Source organism: Alexandromys fortis, unplaced genomic scaffold (assembly GCF_014885135.2).
Source record: "Alexandromys fortis isolate MF-2015 unplaced genomic scaffold, M_Fortis_MF-2015_v1.1 scaffold_238, whole genome shotgun sequence".
NCBI classification, from domain to species: Eukaryota; Metazoa; Chordata; class Mammalia; order Rodentia; family Cricetidae; genus Alexandromys; species Alexandromys fortis.
The window spans coordinates 1,661,210-1,677,005 of record NW_026068126.1 but is presented as its reverse complement, the minus strand read 5'-3'; the positions used below and the strand labels follow the sequence as shown (position 1 = coordinate 1,677,005).

The window sequence follows — 15,796 nt, the reverse complement described above, 5'->3', positions numbered from 1 at the left end:
ACAACAAAGTAGGCAAAGCCTTAAAGTTCCAGGAGGAGCATTGGGGTGAGACATCTGGAGGAAAGAGGATGGTGGGCAATTTCATCAAGGTTAAGAATTCATTAAAAAATTAGATGTATTTCATTTTTATGTGTATCAGCATTTTGCCTGCATGCATCTGTACCATGTGTGCACCTGCCTGGAAACTGAGGAGGTCAGAAGAACAGGAATTATGGATGGCTGTGAGCCACTTTGTGGGTGCTAGAAACTAAATTTAGGTTCTTTGCAAGAGCAACAAGTGCTCTTAACTGATGAACAATCTCTCCAGACCTAAATATTCATTTTTTTCTAATGCAGTTTGGTGTGTAGTTAACAACAGGTCTACAGGTAGCATTGAATGATTGGCTAAAGTACAATCCTTAAAGAATATCCCAATTCAAGTGTTTTTTTGATGTTTACTAAAGTGACTGTTTAAAACTGTAGAAGGAAAGAGAGCTGAGCCGGAAGACCTGGGACAGTTCCAGGAAGGGTACACAGAGGTGGGTGGAAGGGTAGGTGAGTTTGTAGTGATAGTCTAATAAGAATTCTGCTAAATCTTGTTGAGGGTGAGAAGCCCAAGGTAGGTGGCTGTGCTGAGCTGGGTCATCAGGGTTCTTTCTAGACTACATTTGGAAAGGACGCAGCACACATGCTTCATGAGGAAAAGGGCTCAGGGCAAGGCACACGCCATGGGGTGTGACATAGTGGTACAAAAGTGCCTCTCCAGGTAACTGAGTCATAGGCTTTATGTAGAGCTAGCTCTGTATTAACAGATGCCACTCCAGAATCCTGTAGATTGAACTCCACCATTAAATGTGAGAGAGACCTTCATACATCATGAGTAGATAGAAGGATTACTGTGCCTTGTGCTTAGAGAAAAGATATTTCCAACATCTGACATTGCTGAAGCTTCTTGCCCTGGCTCCTTCACTGCCCCCAATCATCAGCAGTTTTGTTTCTCCTCCAAAGGCCCTTTTCCTTTTTGGGCCTCTTGAGAGACCAATGTTCTTAAGAACACAAGTCTTCAGCAGACTGTTGCCTTTGGTATATTGTTTTCCAATAGTGACTTTGTTATTGCTTATTTTACACACACACACACACACACACACACACACACACACACACACACACACACACAGTGCTTGAGTCCTACGTGATGACGTCTGGGGCTGAGCAAAGCCTCAGGAGGGGACATTTGTGCGTTGCTGAATGCAGTTGCTTGCCTTCTCTGCAGGGCCCAGCCAGATGGAGCAGGAGCTTCTGCACCTGGCCAACAGCTCCCCTGTTGACCTCCTCTGTGCTCCTGTCCCTTCCTGCCTGCCATCCCCTCAGCTAAGACCAGATCCTGTCATCCTGCAGCCCGCTGATCTCATTCAGTTTGAGGAACGTCCTCAAGAGCCTCTGGGTAGGTTACGCTGTATATGTGGAGAGGGTGTCTGGTGGACAAAGAGAAAATGGCACTGTTATAAAATACTTGTGCTGATTATTCAAGCTCTTCCTTTCCTTGCTTGGGTATTGACTAATAGAATTTATAAATCAGGTCTAATCAGAAGTTGAGGGCCAGTGTCACTGGGCTGTGGAGAGCCTTTGAGTAATGAGTCCTGTCTCAGGTCCTCTGGTACTGACTTTCCCACCGTGTCTGAGGCTCAGCTGATCCTTAGGCAACACCTGTCACCTGCTACACAACCTTTGCTTTGGGTCCAGTGGATACTAGGGCTTTTAGGAAGCTGGTGTGAGCAAGGCACCTATGGTTTGAGGCCCTGGACTCTATATCCTGTGACCTGAAAGCCAAGAAAGCTGAACAAAAAATGGTTCTTGTGTGGATTTTTGGTTTTTTTCAAAACAGAGTCTTGCTGTAACTCTGCCTGTCCTGGAACTTGTTTTGTAGGTAAGGCTGACTTTGAACTCAACAGAGATCCACCTGCCTCTGCCTCCTGAGTACTGGGATTAAAGGTGTGTGCCACCACTGCCTGGCTGAAAGCTGACCGCTTATAACATCCTAACTTAGTGCCAACCTGGTGTGAGGTCCTTTCAGTTTTCTTATCTTTATCGGGTGCTGGGGTGATGGCCAGTGGAACTCGGGCTGTGCAAGCAGTGGAGTCCACAGGTTAAGTGACTAAGGCCTCTTGACTGTCAGTCTGCAGTTCTGCCTTCTTTGAGGACCCAGATGCTCTTCAGAGACCTTTCACTTTCTCCTCTTTGTCACTTTAATCCGACTCTTCCTTTTCCTGCCCATACTTCCTTCTCTGCTCTAGGCTGTAGTCTTTTTAAGGCAGTCAGTATATGACTATCTGTGTGTTACATATGCACTAAGACAAGTGACCTTCTAAAGTAGCCGTGGTTCCATGTTCCTGGTGTCAATATTATGGTGAGGTGAGCATGTGGCCTCTGTAAGAATGGACAGGCACTCACTCACACTAAGGTCCCTGTTGCCTCAGAAAGTTCACATGAGGCCTCAGAGTCTTTGGTCACCAGACAGAGGAGTAAAGAGTCTAAGTAAGAAAAATTAGCCTTTGATAGGGAGCAAAACATGACCTGTCTAAAATTTGTAATCCAAAAGGTGATCTGTCATTTATAAGTAATAGACTTTTGTGACATATTATTGTTTAGCTCATATCTAAATTAACATAAGTATGACATTTTGATGGCTGGTTTTGTTTGGTTGGTTTTTTTGTTTTCTCAAGACAGGGTTTCTCTGTATCCCTGGCTGTCCTGGAACTTGATTTGTAGACCAGGCTGACCTCAAACTCAGAGATCCACTTGCCTCTCTGCCTCTGGAGTTCTGGGATCAAAGGTGTGCTCCACTATGACTACCTTGTTTTGTTGTTTTTTGAGACAGTGTCTTGACATGTTGCTAAGGCTGGCCAATCCTGTGGTCATCCTGCCTCAGCTTTCTGAGGGCTGGAATAACAAGCCACCTGGTTCTGGTAGGGTTTTATAAGCTTATTTGTTTGTGTTGTTTTAAATACAGAGGAACTGAAAACCAGTACATCTTCGGAGCCCTAGCACTAAATCTGTTTACTTTTCTGTCTTTCTAGAAACTGTAGTTTTAAGCCAAGAAGAAAAAGCTGAGATTCCAGCACCATTGAAGAAGAGGGGGCTACCGCCCTGCGACTCCTGCCTGCCCTGCAGCCCAGCATCTGTCCCCACTCCTCCAAGTCCCTCTTTGGAAGCCCATGAGCCACTGTTCAGCAAGGACACAGTGGAAAGCCCAGCCAAAAAGCAGCCCAAAAATAGAGTCAAATTGGCAGCCAACTTTTCTTTTGCACGTATAACCAAACTTTAACTCCCATTTGAACACAGAATTACGTAGGATGGGAAAAACTGTCTGACTCTACACACAAAAATGGGCTTAAAAACCTCATTTTCTGTCTTGACCCCAGAAGCCACTTTTATAGACAGTCCATAGGGTGATGTTCCTTTTGAACTTTCAGATGAACTTTTTCTTTCTTTATTTCTCCAAGTTATTTGAAAGAACTCTGGCCTTCATTAAGGAATCCGTAATATATTTACCAATGTTTCTAAACTGTTGTGAAAGGTGGTGGTGGGGGAGGGGTAAGCAGCAATTACTCAGCAGGAAGTGGATCAACTCCCACTGAGCAGCCTCTGTCTTCTGGCTTTGTGGTTGTTGGAGAAGCCAAGCATGTCCATGAGCTGTGGGTCACACACTGGGGGACTAATGAGTGGTAGGAGAGCCATTTTCAGGCTGACGTGGGAAGGTTCCTGGTTTCCGGGTGACTTGTCTGTGGTTGACCAGTGTGGCTTCATCCCAATTTTTTAATGTTTCCATTTGAGAATTCCATTTAGGAGCTTTCTAGAAAGTTGTTTCACGCTTCCCTTTTCTGTCCCAGTTTGTTAAGGATCAGGTTTAGGAAAGGAGATGGTCTTGGTGTCATGCATTTGAAGTCAGCATTTGAATGACGGCACACATTACTATGTGTTGAGAGGTGGTGTTGGGAAGAGTCTGATTTTTTTTAAACTATGCATCAGATGCATAAATTGTAAATCAGCCGAGTAGTGAGGTGCTTCAAAAGGAGTGGGGTTGATACTATCTCCTCTAGAAAGAGACTGGAGTTCTATCTGTAATGTGAAGGCCAAGGTTGATCAGCCTAACCTTGTTTTTGTGATTTTAAAGTCAGCTGTAAAGCTGGGAAGCGCTCCATGTGAAGATGTGTGTCCATGTTAGTTCGTCTTGTCTTTTAATAGTGTCTGGTTTTACTGTTAATTCTCGTTATTGGACGCATGTTTGGGTTGTTTTTTTTTTTTTTTTTTTTTTTTTTTTTTTTTTTTTTTTTTTTTTTTTTTTTTTTTTTTTTTTTTTTTTTTTTGTTTGTTTGTTTTTTGTGGTGTCTGATGTTGGCATTTGGGAAAAGCCAGCCTTTGTGGGCACCGCCCTGCGGAATGACCTTCTCTCTGGGTGCCTGAGGTGTCCGCTCATGAGTGGCCTCTCACCCCTGCTGGAGAGACCTGACATTTACAATGGATTGTATTTGTTGGGCAAAAAAGGCGGATCCATTCATAGAACAGAAAGAACCTGTTGGCACACAGTCTTCCTCTAGTTAGATCGTTTGTTTGGTGGGAAATGTTCATTTTTTTTTTCTAGAAAGCCAGAAAAATGGATTCTGATTCATAACCAGCCGTTTGATAAAATGTCACAAAATTAAAAGCTCTAGAGAGATTTTTTTTTAACCAATTGGATTTTTGTTGAAATCTTTTAAATGAAGCCACTGATTCCCAGTTCTCAGCACAAGATGGAGCTGCACTAGAAATGCTCTCTACAGGCTTGCCACACTCTGTGCAAAGCCTCAAGGTCCTTCCCGTGCGGGCCTGGCCTGGCAGCACTTCCTCTGCAGCTCTAGCACACGGAAGTACAGTGGCACATGTGCAATTTCTTTATGACTTTTAAGCAATGTAATAAAGTTAGTGTCGAGAACATGGGCTGCCTTAATCACAGACATCCTAAGGATAAGCTTGCCTGCTCAAACTTCAGGTTTGCAAGTGTAGAAGGGATCAGGGACTTTGAAAACACCAGGTGTCACTAAAATCACTTGGAGCCATCTCAGCTCAGTTTGTTCTGTGGGCAACAAAGAATAATTGTGCATAGTAAATGGGTGTTTCTTTGCCGTTTGCTGGAGTTGCCCATGCGTCTGGGATGAGTGTAACGAGCCACTGCTGCTTAAAGATGTGTAAACTCAATGGAAGCGCATTGAGTCTGATGTGCCAACCCACAGTGGCCAGGCCAGTCGCTGTTAATCTTTATCCAGAGGCTTAGATGCTGCTGCTGTGATGTATGGAGATGACGAGACGCTCTGGGTGGAAAGATGCACCAGATTAGATTTACCTGTTAAGAAAAAAGTTACCACCAAAATCCCCTTTCCCACCCTGCACTGTTTGCTTTTGATCAGACTTCAGGGGCAAGATGTTTTCCTTAACTGTCTACTTTGTTTGACACCCCCCCCCCCCCGCCCGTGGTTCAAGTGCTGTTTGTGTGTTGGGACCAAACAGTTGTCAATAAACTTTATTAGCAAGCATCCGTAATGAGTGCTTTTGGTTTGGGGGGCTGAATTAAAAAACAGTTCCGTTGTAAGCATTATGGTTTGGATGGGAAAGTATCCTAGCAGTTGGAGGTCTTCAGAGGAGGGGCTTATACCAGTCACCTCTCATTTTGGATGGCCTCAGCTTTTCGCCCTCCTGAAATGTTAAGTGTTTAAGCTAGAGATGTGGGTGTCCCAGTTGGTAGAATGCTTGCTTAGCATTCATGAAACCCTGGGTTAAATTCCTAGCACCATATAAATCATTTGTCATTTTAGCACTCTGGAGGTGGAGGATAGGAAAGTGTCAGCTGCAGAGCAAACTGTAGTCTAGTCTGGAGTGTGTGGGGTGAGAGGGATGCTGGGGGCAGAGGCAGGGGGCGGAGCTGTTGGCCCCTTGTGAATACAATCTGCGTTTTCCAGCTCTGCTTCCTGTTCCTGGTGTGGAGCAGATCCTCTCAGTTAGAGCCAGGATGGATTCTAGGTTCTTCCTTGGAGACATATGTACTTCCTGTGTGTTTGGTTTGTGCTTCCTGAAGCTTGCTTTCCCAATAAGTCTGGGAAGGAAGGACTTCCTTTGCAGGTTCAGCTCTGGAGTCCCCACCCCATCCCCACTTCTACCCCTTTGGGAAGAAAGAGACAAGTCACTGCTTCTCAGGTGTAGTGGTTGGGAAAGTCAGTGTTACAAGCGCCAAAAGATCCTGGGCAGAGCCTTCAAAACACCTTTTACCATAGCAAAGTTTGCAGAAGAAGTTGAGGGAGTTGGAGAGATGGCTTGGTGGATCTGGTGCTAACTGCACAAGCATGGGAACCTGATTTCAGTCCCCAGCACACACCTGAAACGCTAGGCATGGCAGACAGAGCTATGATCCTAGCGCTGATGGACTGAGACAGGCAGAGCCCTAGGTCTCACTAGCCTGCCAGCCTGGCCATGGGTAAGGTCCAGGTTCACTGAGACATGTCTCAAAAACCAAGGTGGAGAGTGGTTAGACACCCAATTTTAGCCTCTGGCCTGTGTATGCATGTGCATGTGTATACACAAAGTGCCCACTCCCAGCTTTTCATTCCTGTGATTCTTTTCTCAGAAAATCTGAACTCTAAATTGTGAGGTCTCCTTCCACGTTCCTGCAACCTCTGCACCTTCTAGTTCCACAGCAGGATCGGGAAAACAACTCATGATACTTCAAACAGTAACAGCTATGTGGTCCATAAGGAGAACTCTCCTTCCCTGAAGAACCTGCTTGGTGAGAACTAGTAGGACCTGGAACTGATTGGCTGTCCCTGAGACTTCTCAATATGAGGGGGGGCCTTGAGTTGTTTGTCAGAGTGGAGAGGACCTAGAGTGGTGTTCTCAACCTGTAGGTCTCAACTCTTTGGGGGCCACAGAATAGTAGCCAGATTACAGTTATGAAGTAGCAGGGAAATAACCTTATGCTTGACGGTCACCACGGCATGAGGGGAGGATATTAAGAGTCGCAGCATCAGGAAGGTTGAGAACCACTGCCCTAGAGTGTTCGAATTCAGCAGAAAGGAAATTGATGAGGACATGGAGGGTGGCAGAACTGTTGGGGATAGGAAATCGAATTCATGGTCAATCTCCTCCCATGTAGGAGACTGTAGCATGAATAATAAAAACCCAGAGACAGATATTGGGGTTCAACCTGAAGATCAGAAAAGCAAAGCAGCCAAGCCACTAGAGAGCTCTTACCTCCATGAAATCTTCAAATTGAAAGAGAGCAAATTCCTGTCTCATCCCAATTTATTTATATTCCTCTCTAGTGCTGGGATTAAAGATGTGCACCACCACCTGGCCTCTATGGCTAACTAGTGTGGCTTCCAGGATTAAAGGTGTGTGCCACCATTAAATGGCCTGTATGGCTGACTAGTATGGCTGTTCTGCATTCTAATCTTCAGGCAAACTATTTATTAAAGTACAAATGATACATCACTACGGGTAGCAACCCTTCTACTTTCATATACATTCTGGAAGATTTGCTTTGCTTAGTGAACCCTGTGTTAGTTCATGCTAGGGACAGGAACCTAGATGTGACAAATCTTCGCCAGCAGATGCTAAGGTTCAGAGATTATCATAGTGTAAAGCACAATGTCCACCCTACGGTTCTACGCCTGTAGTGCTTGTGCCACTACAGGTTGGTATGCGAGCCGGAAACTGGGCCTGGAGACTTAAAAACACAGGGACAGACACAGAGAGAGACACAGACACGGGTCATCCTTGATACAAGAATGCCAAGTTTATTGTGCTCCAGGGAAACTTATATAGGGATCCTTAGCCATGCCCGGCTCTTGGGATTTTTCAGCTGCAGGCCTCATCAGAACCCACTCCCCTGCCATCAAGGTCTTGTGCCCAGAGCAGCTGCAGGCACAGGTGTTTTGCTCAGTTCACGCCAGCAGGCAAAGGGTCTGAGGCAAGGCAAAGAAAGTCAAGGGGCCAGGGATCTGCAGCTCCCAACATCATGGGACCTGCCTTGGGGCTGTTCAGGAATCTTGGGAAAGTGCATGGCTTGGGGCCTTGGCTGGTATCAGAGCTGTATCATTTGTGGTCTCTTGCAGCATACCTCCTGCTCACCTCGTGAGAACCACAGCAAAGCTCAGCAGCCTTCCCATTTCCAGCTTCCTGTCTGCAGGCTTCCTGGTGGCAACTTCCTTTATCACATGCCTAAGCTCCCCTGGTCCTTGTGTGCCTTCCTGTATCTTACAACTGGAAGTGTAGAGAAGTGAAGACAGTGCCCTGGGGGAGCGCCACTGGGGTTTTATTCTAAGCAGTGAAGCCTCAGTCTCTTTGGCTAGCCCTACTATTCATGGAGATTCAGTTCGGATTCCAAGCTCCCCGTTGGCTTCTGTCTTTCTCACCAGGGCACAAGGTGTACACAATCTGTTTCCCAGCACCTGTCAAGGACTACATTGACCAATGGCATTACCTCACCATCCACACATTGAAACATGCCTGATGTCTGTTCCTTAAGCCAGCTGACCTCAGCACTCTGGGCCCAGCCATGATACTTGCTGTCTTATGAGTAACAACAGGTGTCTTGAGTCCTGACTTGTGGTGTCCCATAGTTTCCCACGTTTTGCGTGAGCCGAGTCATACCCTGAAGGCCAGGGATATGGAGACTTGACTACTGACATGACCATGAGTTAATTCCCTTTGGTCCATCACAGCCAGGGCATTGTTGCTGCTGCTGCTGCTGCTGCTGGAATCACATGTATACAATGAACACCAGGTCTGATAGACTCACATAGATAGCTCAAGACTTCTGGTCCCTGAACTCAACTCTATCACTCACTTAGATGCTATGTGACTTTGAGTTTAATCACTTCCCCACTCTGAACCTCACTTTCCCTATCTACCAACTGGGGAGGATGGCCCCACTGCTCTGCAGTGTTGCAGTGAGAGGGGCTTCCCTGTTTGATGCATCGATTTCTACCCCAGAACTTTCCTGGGTGCTGTACAGCATCCCCTCCTCCTCCTGGACACACTGCAGTCTTCCTTCTTCCTAGTAGTTCCTTTTCAATTTGTTTCCATTCCCTTAAGTCAGTATGAACCAAGGCACTGATCTGGAGGGACTGGAAGAGGGTAGAGAGAAGGATTAGATTGTGTGGGCCTGATGAAGCTGGCCCAGGACCCTGGACTCTCCCTCTAAGGCCTATGGGAAGGTCCAGGAGGCCTCAAGCAGCAGCCCTGGTTACATCTATGCTTTGCAAAGATCGCTTCAGCTGTAGGGCTCAGCATGATCCATATGGCGGCAGAGCTGCAGGAAGAGGGACTGGCGAGGAACCCGAGATGTTCTTGGCAGATCTAGGAGACAAGTCAACAGAGAGGGTGGTAAGAAGAGCCAAGGAACGTCTGGTCTGTGGTCTCAGCACCAGGAGGTAAGGCTTGGGGTACAGGAAGGGTGGTAAGCCGCATGGAAGCGCACCAGTTTTGTTCTTTCACCATAAAAATGTCTGAGGAAAAATCAGCAGGCTGCTGTGGAATGAGTGTTAATGAAGGGTTAATGAGTAGTTGTAGTTGACAAAAATTGATGAAGTAATGACAGTGGCTACCATAGGAGAGACCACATTCTAGAAGTACTTATGGAATAGATGCTAAAGACGTAGCAATTGAATAGAAATGTGTAATAGAGAAGTCAAAGGCAAGAGGGCAAGTCCTAGGATGACCTCAGGCAGATGGGAACAGGGAGTTCCCTTCCCAACATGGAGATACTTAGAAGAAACTGACTACTAAGTTAGACCAACTCAACTGCTTTTTCCAACGGTTTTTTTGTTTGTTTGTTTGTTTTTCAAGACAGGGTTTCTCTGTAGCTTTGGAGCCTGTCCTGGAACTAGTTCTTGTAGACCAGGCTGGTCTTGAACTCACAGAGCTCTGCCTGCCTCTGCCTTCCAGAGCTGGGATTAAAGGCATGCACCACCACGGCCTGGCCAAGATAAAGGTTTTTAGAGCTTTATTTACAAAGACACAAGGCAGCTTGCCCGTCCTTGTTTTAGGGTGTCTTAGGTTAGAGTACATGTTGTAGTCCAGTGCAGATTCAGGAAGAATCTGAGCTTAGGAGACAGATGCTTCCTGAGTGTAGCTGACTATCCAAAATGCTTGAAAAGTGGAAGAGAGAAAAGAGCAGACTGTTGAGGGTCCCTGAGGACCAGGAAGCTTTAGAGGAGTCTAGGAAATTGGGCTATACCCTTGGCATTTGAAAGGCATGACCAGGATGCTTGCAAGTCTGAGACAGCCTGTGGCCAAGCTGGTCTAGGTATTGAGTTCACCTGACCAGAGCTACATAGCATGACGCCATGTAATAAGAGAGCAGAAAGATGGCTCAGCAGTTTAGAGTGCTGATCGTTTTGTAGAGGACTACAGTTCAATTCCCAGCTCACACCCTCATGTAACTCCAGCTCCATGGCCTCTGACACCCTCTTCTAGCTCCGCAGGTACCTGCACACATGTAGCATATGCACATATGCACATACATACCTATAAATAAAAAGTTCAAAAACAAGTAAAATAAAAGGGACTGGAGAGAGGTCCTCCTGGGAGGTAGGAAGACCCTGGAGATTGGGCACCACACTGGTGACGTAAACATATGTCTATACACAGGCATAGAGCTTAGGCTGGCTGGTGTGCTCCAGACAGATGTAACCTCATGACTGTATTCCTGGTGAGAGGAGAGTATAAAACAAACAGATTAAATCTACTCAAGAGGTTTGGCAGTAGCTCCATGGTAGAGCACTAACACATACAAGTCCCAGCCCCAAGACAAACAAGTAGACCTAAGAGGCTAGTAAAATGAAGATGGCAAGGCTATGGCCACCTCAAAAATGTACGGCTGTGAAGCTGCTGAGAAAGACAGCAATGACGGGAGAGTTCTTTGCTTAAATGGGAGATGTGTCTAAATGCAGTAAAAAGAGAATGAGCTGTCAGGGATATAGGAGCATGAGCAATGAAAGATGATCCCCACTAACTGCCATGAACTTGGGCCATGGAGTCCTGCCATTTCCTCAGCTGCACAGTGGAAGTAGTAACAGGACCTGCCCCCACTGACCAATATGATACACAAACAAGTGGATTTGTGTATGTTACTCAGTGCAATGAATGGGATTTCTGTTACCACCTGTGCCCTGATGCTATCCACAGGGGTCAAGTCTGGGTATGGAGGGTTTCATGGTCTTCAAGGTTCCCCAGCTTTGTGGTAGCCCTGGGAAACTGAGAGCGTCATCTCTCAATTTCATCTGGTCCTGTCCTGCTAAACCACAAATAAATGTTTGTTTTACAACTTTTATAATTGTGTGTGTGAAATAAGCTGTGAGTGTGGATGCACTGTGCAAAGGTGTCTGCTGGAGGTCAAAAGACAATTTTCAAGGGGGCAGTTCCCTTCCTTGAAGCAGGGTTTCTCGTTTCTACCATGCTGTGTATTTCAGGCTGAATGAGAGCTTTTGGGTTGAGTGAGTGTCTTGTTCCTCTTGTCTCATGCCAGAATGCTGGGTTTGCAGAGGCTTGCCACTGCATCTGGTTTTTATTTAGAATAAGATGCCTCAGAAGGGGGCGGGCTGTGAGCGGAATCTCAGCGAGCCTCAGTCTCTGCTGCATCCCCTTGCCTATCGCCATGGCCGCCTACAAGCTGGTCCTCATCCGGCACGGCGAGAGCGCCTGGAACCTGGAGAACCGCTTCAGCGGCTGGTACGATGCCGACCTGAGCCCGGCGGGCCACGAGGAGGCGAAGCGCGGCGGACAGGCGTTGCGAGATGCTGGCTATGAATTCGACGTCTGCTTCACCTCCGTGCAGAAGAGAGCAATCCGGACCCTCTGGACAGTCCTGGATGCCATTGACCAGATGTGGCTGCCAGTAGTCAGGACCTGGCGCCTCAATGAGCGACACTATGGGGGTCTGACTGGTCTCAATAAAGCAGAAACTGCTGCTAAGCATGGTGAGGCACAGGTAAAGATCTGGAGGCGATCTTACGATGTCCCACCACCGCCAATGGAGCCTGACCATCCCTTCTACAGCAACATCAGTAAGGATCGCAGGTACGCAGACCTTACTGAGGACCAGCTACCGTCCTGTGAGAGCCTGAAGGACACTATTGCCAGAGCACTGCCCTTCTGGAATGAAGAGATTGTCCCCCAGATCAAAGAGGGGAAGAGAGTCCTGATTGCAGCCCATGGCAACAGCCTTCGGGGGATCGTCAAGCATCTGGAGGGTCTCTCAGAAGAGGCCATCATGGAGCTGAACCTGCCAACTGGCATCCCCATTGTCTATGAGTTGGACAAGAACTTGAAGCCCGTTAAACCCATGCAGTTCCTGGGAGATGAAGAGACGGTGCGGAAAGCCATGGACGCTGTGGCCGCGCAGGGCAAGGCCAAGAAGTGAAGGCGCGCAGATAGACTTCTGCCCCGAGACCCTCCTCCCTGCCTGTCTGCCTCCTGCGCCCTTCCCAGCACCCGTCACTGACTCCATGTTTAGGATCTTAAGTTTAAGTTGTAGCTGCAGATGGGGACCCGTGGCTCCCATTTTGTTTTAGTATTTTATCCCCTGCACCCACTCCCTTCATAGAATCTAGTCAGAGTAACACCTCTAGGGTGCAGGTTCTTGGTCCACATCCAGGGATGGCTCCCTTCTAGGAGAATTGAGAGGTAGTAATTACAGTTTTCTTAGTCCTTTGTTTACAAGGGTCTGCTTTAGGAGGTCAGGGAGGAACCATGCTGTGGCCTGACCAGTGAGAAGCCTGTCCTGCACTCTTCTGCAGTTAGGTAACTGGGGGCTTTAGTCATTCCAGTGGAAGGTGAAAGTAGCCTGCATTTAAAAAATGAACTACCTTCCTCTCTGAACCTAAAGGAGCTGCTGGCCCCCGAAGGTTGGGATCAATCCTGTCAAGTCTATGTGTTACATTTACTTTTACAAAAACAGAAGTACATATATATTTATCAGTACACAAAAACCCCTCTGAGGTTTCTAGTGGTGATTGAAATAGTCTATGTGGTCACCAGAAAATAAGCCATTCCTCATATCAAGTGGGATAAACTCCTTGTCCTCAAGGGACAGGAGTGTCTCTTACTGTGTGTTAGGACCCCTCTGCCTTGTCTTGTAGAGGTGAAGTGCCCCTTGATCATGTCCAGGGTTTTGTCTTTCGTTGTCTGAATCATGTTCCAGCTGCTTGACCCTACCGTGTGGGTCCAGAACTTGTTTTGGGCATACTAAATCTTCTTTTCCAGATCAGTATAATAAAGGAGTGATGTGCAAAAAACAAAAAAACAAAAAACAAAAAAAAAAGATGCCTCAGAAGTCTTGTGCATTCCCCATTCGGTGGCTGTTTTGGTGGGAGGGGTTGGGATATGTGACCTTGTTGGAGGAAGTGTGTCACTGGAGGTGGGCTTTGAGATTTCAAAAGACCCCTGCCATTCCCAGTGTACTCTTAATTCTCTACTTGTGAATCAAGATGTTCACTCTCAACTGTTCCTGCCATACCTTCCTTCATCCTTCATCATGGACTCTAACCCTCTAGAACCATAAGCCCAAATAAAGGCTTTTTAAAAAAAGAAGTTGCCTTGACTGGCGTTTTATCACAGCAATAGAAAAGTAAGACAGTGGGTTCTGGGGATGAAACTTAGATTATCAAGTTTGTGTGACAAGTACTTTTTCCCACTAAACCATCTTACTGGTCCTAGATATATATTTTCAAAACCAATAATGGAATAGCAGGAAATAATACAGGTCTTCTATGAGCTTAGTGGGGTACTGGATGCTGGGAGCTTAGTGGAGTACTGGATGCTGGGAGCTTAGTGGGGTACTGGATGCTGGGAGCTTAGTGGGGTACTGGATGCTGGGAGTTTAGTGGGGTACTGAATACTGGGAACTAGTGGGGTACTGGATTCTGGGAGCTTAGTGGGTGAATACTGGAGGCAGATATTTGTGAGGGATTGGCTCTTCTTGGCCCCTTGGCTTGCTGTGTTTTCCATGAAGAAGGGACAGCAGAGAACCCTTCGTGTTGTCCTAGTGTTTTGTGTCAGAGGGTAAAGAGTCTATAATAAATTGAATAACATCTGCTTCAATTTCATGCCTACCTGTGATGGTTCATCTTCTCAACCTGATTGGATTAAGAGGCACCTGGGGAATCAACAAGGAACCTATAAGTGTGTATATGAAGGTGTTTCCAGAGAGAGTGGCAGAACCCCATCTTAGAGGCTGGGCATCCTAATGGAATAGAAGAGGGAAGACAGGTAGGGTGGGTATTGCTGCCTGCTGTGTGGTCCGGGGCTCCTCCAACATGCTACACTGCCATTCTGTCCTGCTGAAGTATGTGGAGCTAAACGACCATGGATAAGAACCCTCAGAAGCCATGAACCCAGAGTCTTCCTCCTTAAGCTGCATCCCATCACAGCAATGAAATCTGAGCCATGCAGCCAAATCTAAGATCATGAAGTCAGACTGAGTTGAGGCCCTATACTCACCACTAGTGTCTTACATGATGAGGGAGGACATGCCTCAAAGGTAGGGATGGGAGCATCGGAACCAACCAAAGCCCAAGGAATTGAACAAAGCAGAGGTACTCTGCCTATATATAGCCTTGGCAGGGAAAGTCCTAGGGACCCCATGACTTCACACTGGGTTTTTGTGGTGCTGCGTTCCCAGTTTGTGCTCACTTTTTGTGGTTGTTCTACGACATACTTACAGCCTGGCTTCACATGTGAACTAAGGTACTGAAGGAGGACATGGTGTCTCCTGAGGCCAGTGTTCTGACAAATGCCCTAGTGAACTTCTCCACTGTTAGGATGTCAGAATGTGGCATGTGAGGTGAAGCAGAAACTCACGGGAGACAGAGTGCAGGGTATGCCACACACTGTCTACCCCACTAAGATCCCACAGCTGGAGCTGAAGTCAATTCCAAAGCCATTGTGAGGGCTCTACAGATCCACTCCAAATTTACATTGTTATTGAGATAGAGGTCTTATTTAGCTGTAAATACAACATTGTAGCCGAGGATGGCCTTGAACTTGTGAACCTCCCATCTCCACTTCCTCCCTTCCCCCCCCAGTGCTAGGAGTCAGATGTGCCCTACTGCACCCAGTTTACACACAAGTTGGGACAGAACCCAGGAGCTTTGTACTTGTGAGGCAAGCACTTACCTAAGCTACATCCCAAGCCAAATTTATAAGTATTTTGAAAATGCTTCTCGCTGGGCGATGGTGGCGCACGCCTTTAATCCCAGCACTTGGGAGGCAGAGGCAGGCGGATCTCTGTGAGTTCGAGACCAGCCTGGTCTACAGAGCTAGTGCCAGGACAGGCTCCAAAGCCACAGAGAAACCCTGTCTCGAAAAACAAAACAAAACAAAAAAAAAAAAAAGAAATTGCTTCTCACTAATGGACCAATAATGTTTCTTCTAGTTTATCTTAGAAAAAAAAAGACAGAAATTAGATGAAGGTTTATATCCTCAGGGTGTTGACCATGACCTTATGTGAGAAAAGGTGGGCGGGCTAGATGTCCCGTGGTAAGGCAGTGGTGAGGCAGATGACAGAGTGTCCATGGGATGGAGTACTAAGCAGCCATTATAAATATTTATGAAAAGTGTTTAATGTTAACAGAGAGCTTTTAATGATGTAGGAGGAGCCTATGTGGTATAATATTAACTGAAAAGAAAGTTGGGCATAAAATGTTTCAATATGATGTCAACATGACCAAGAAATGTATGAGAAGACGTCAAGGAAATATGCCAAAATATCAGCGGTCACTGGGAAAGT

At 46.6% G+C, this 15,796-nt stretch overlaps 2 protein-coding genes across 3 annotated transcripts in view; both read left to right on the top strand.

Moving 5' to 3' along the window:
* Positions 1 to 5,551, top strand: part of Marf1 (meiosis regulator and mRNA stability factor 1) — a 54,038-nt gene extending 48,487 nt beyond the window's left edge. For both annotated transcript variants that reach the window (XM_050125800.1, XM_050125799.1), the window contains exons 26-27: positions 1,253 to 1,423; positions 3,057 to 5,551. In XM_050125800.1, the coding sequence (XP_049981757.1) occupies positions 1,253 to 1,423; positions 3,057 to 3,304 (419 nt within the window). In that variant the 3' untranslated portion in view covers positions 3,305 to 5,551. The remainder of the gene's footprint in view (positions 1 to 1,252; positions 1,424 to 3,056) is intronic.
* A 6,034-nt stretch (positions 5,552 to 11,585) lies between these two features.
* On the top strand, positions 11,586 to 13,316 carry LOC126490695 (phosphoglycerate mutase 1-like). The gene has a single exon (XM_050125805.1). The coding sequence runs from the start codon at positions 11,666 to 11,668 to the stop codon at positions 12,428 to 12,430; it is 765 nt and encodes a 254-aa protein (XP_049981762.1). The 5' UTR covers positions 11,586 to 11,665; the 3' UTR covers positions 12,431 to 13,316.
* Positions 13,317 to 15,796: the final 2,480 nt, after the last annotated feature.

Bases quoted from the DNA above. Each gene is read 5' to 3' on its own strand.
- LOC126490695 (XM_050125805.1), top strand. From the start codon at position 11,666: ATGGCCGCCTACAAGCTGGTCCTCATCCGGCACGGCGAGAGCGCCTGG.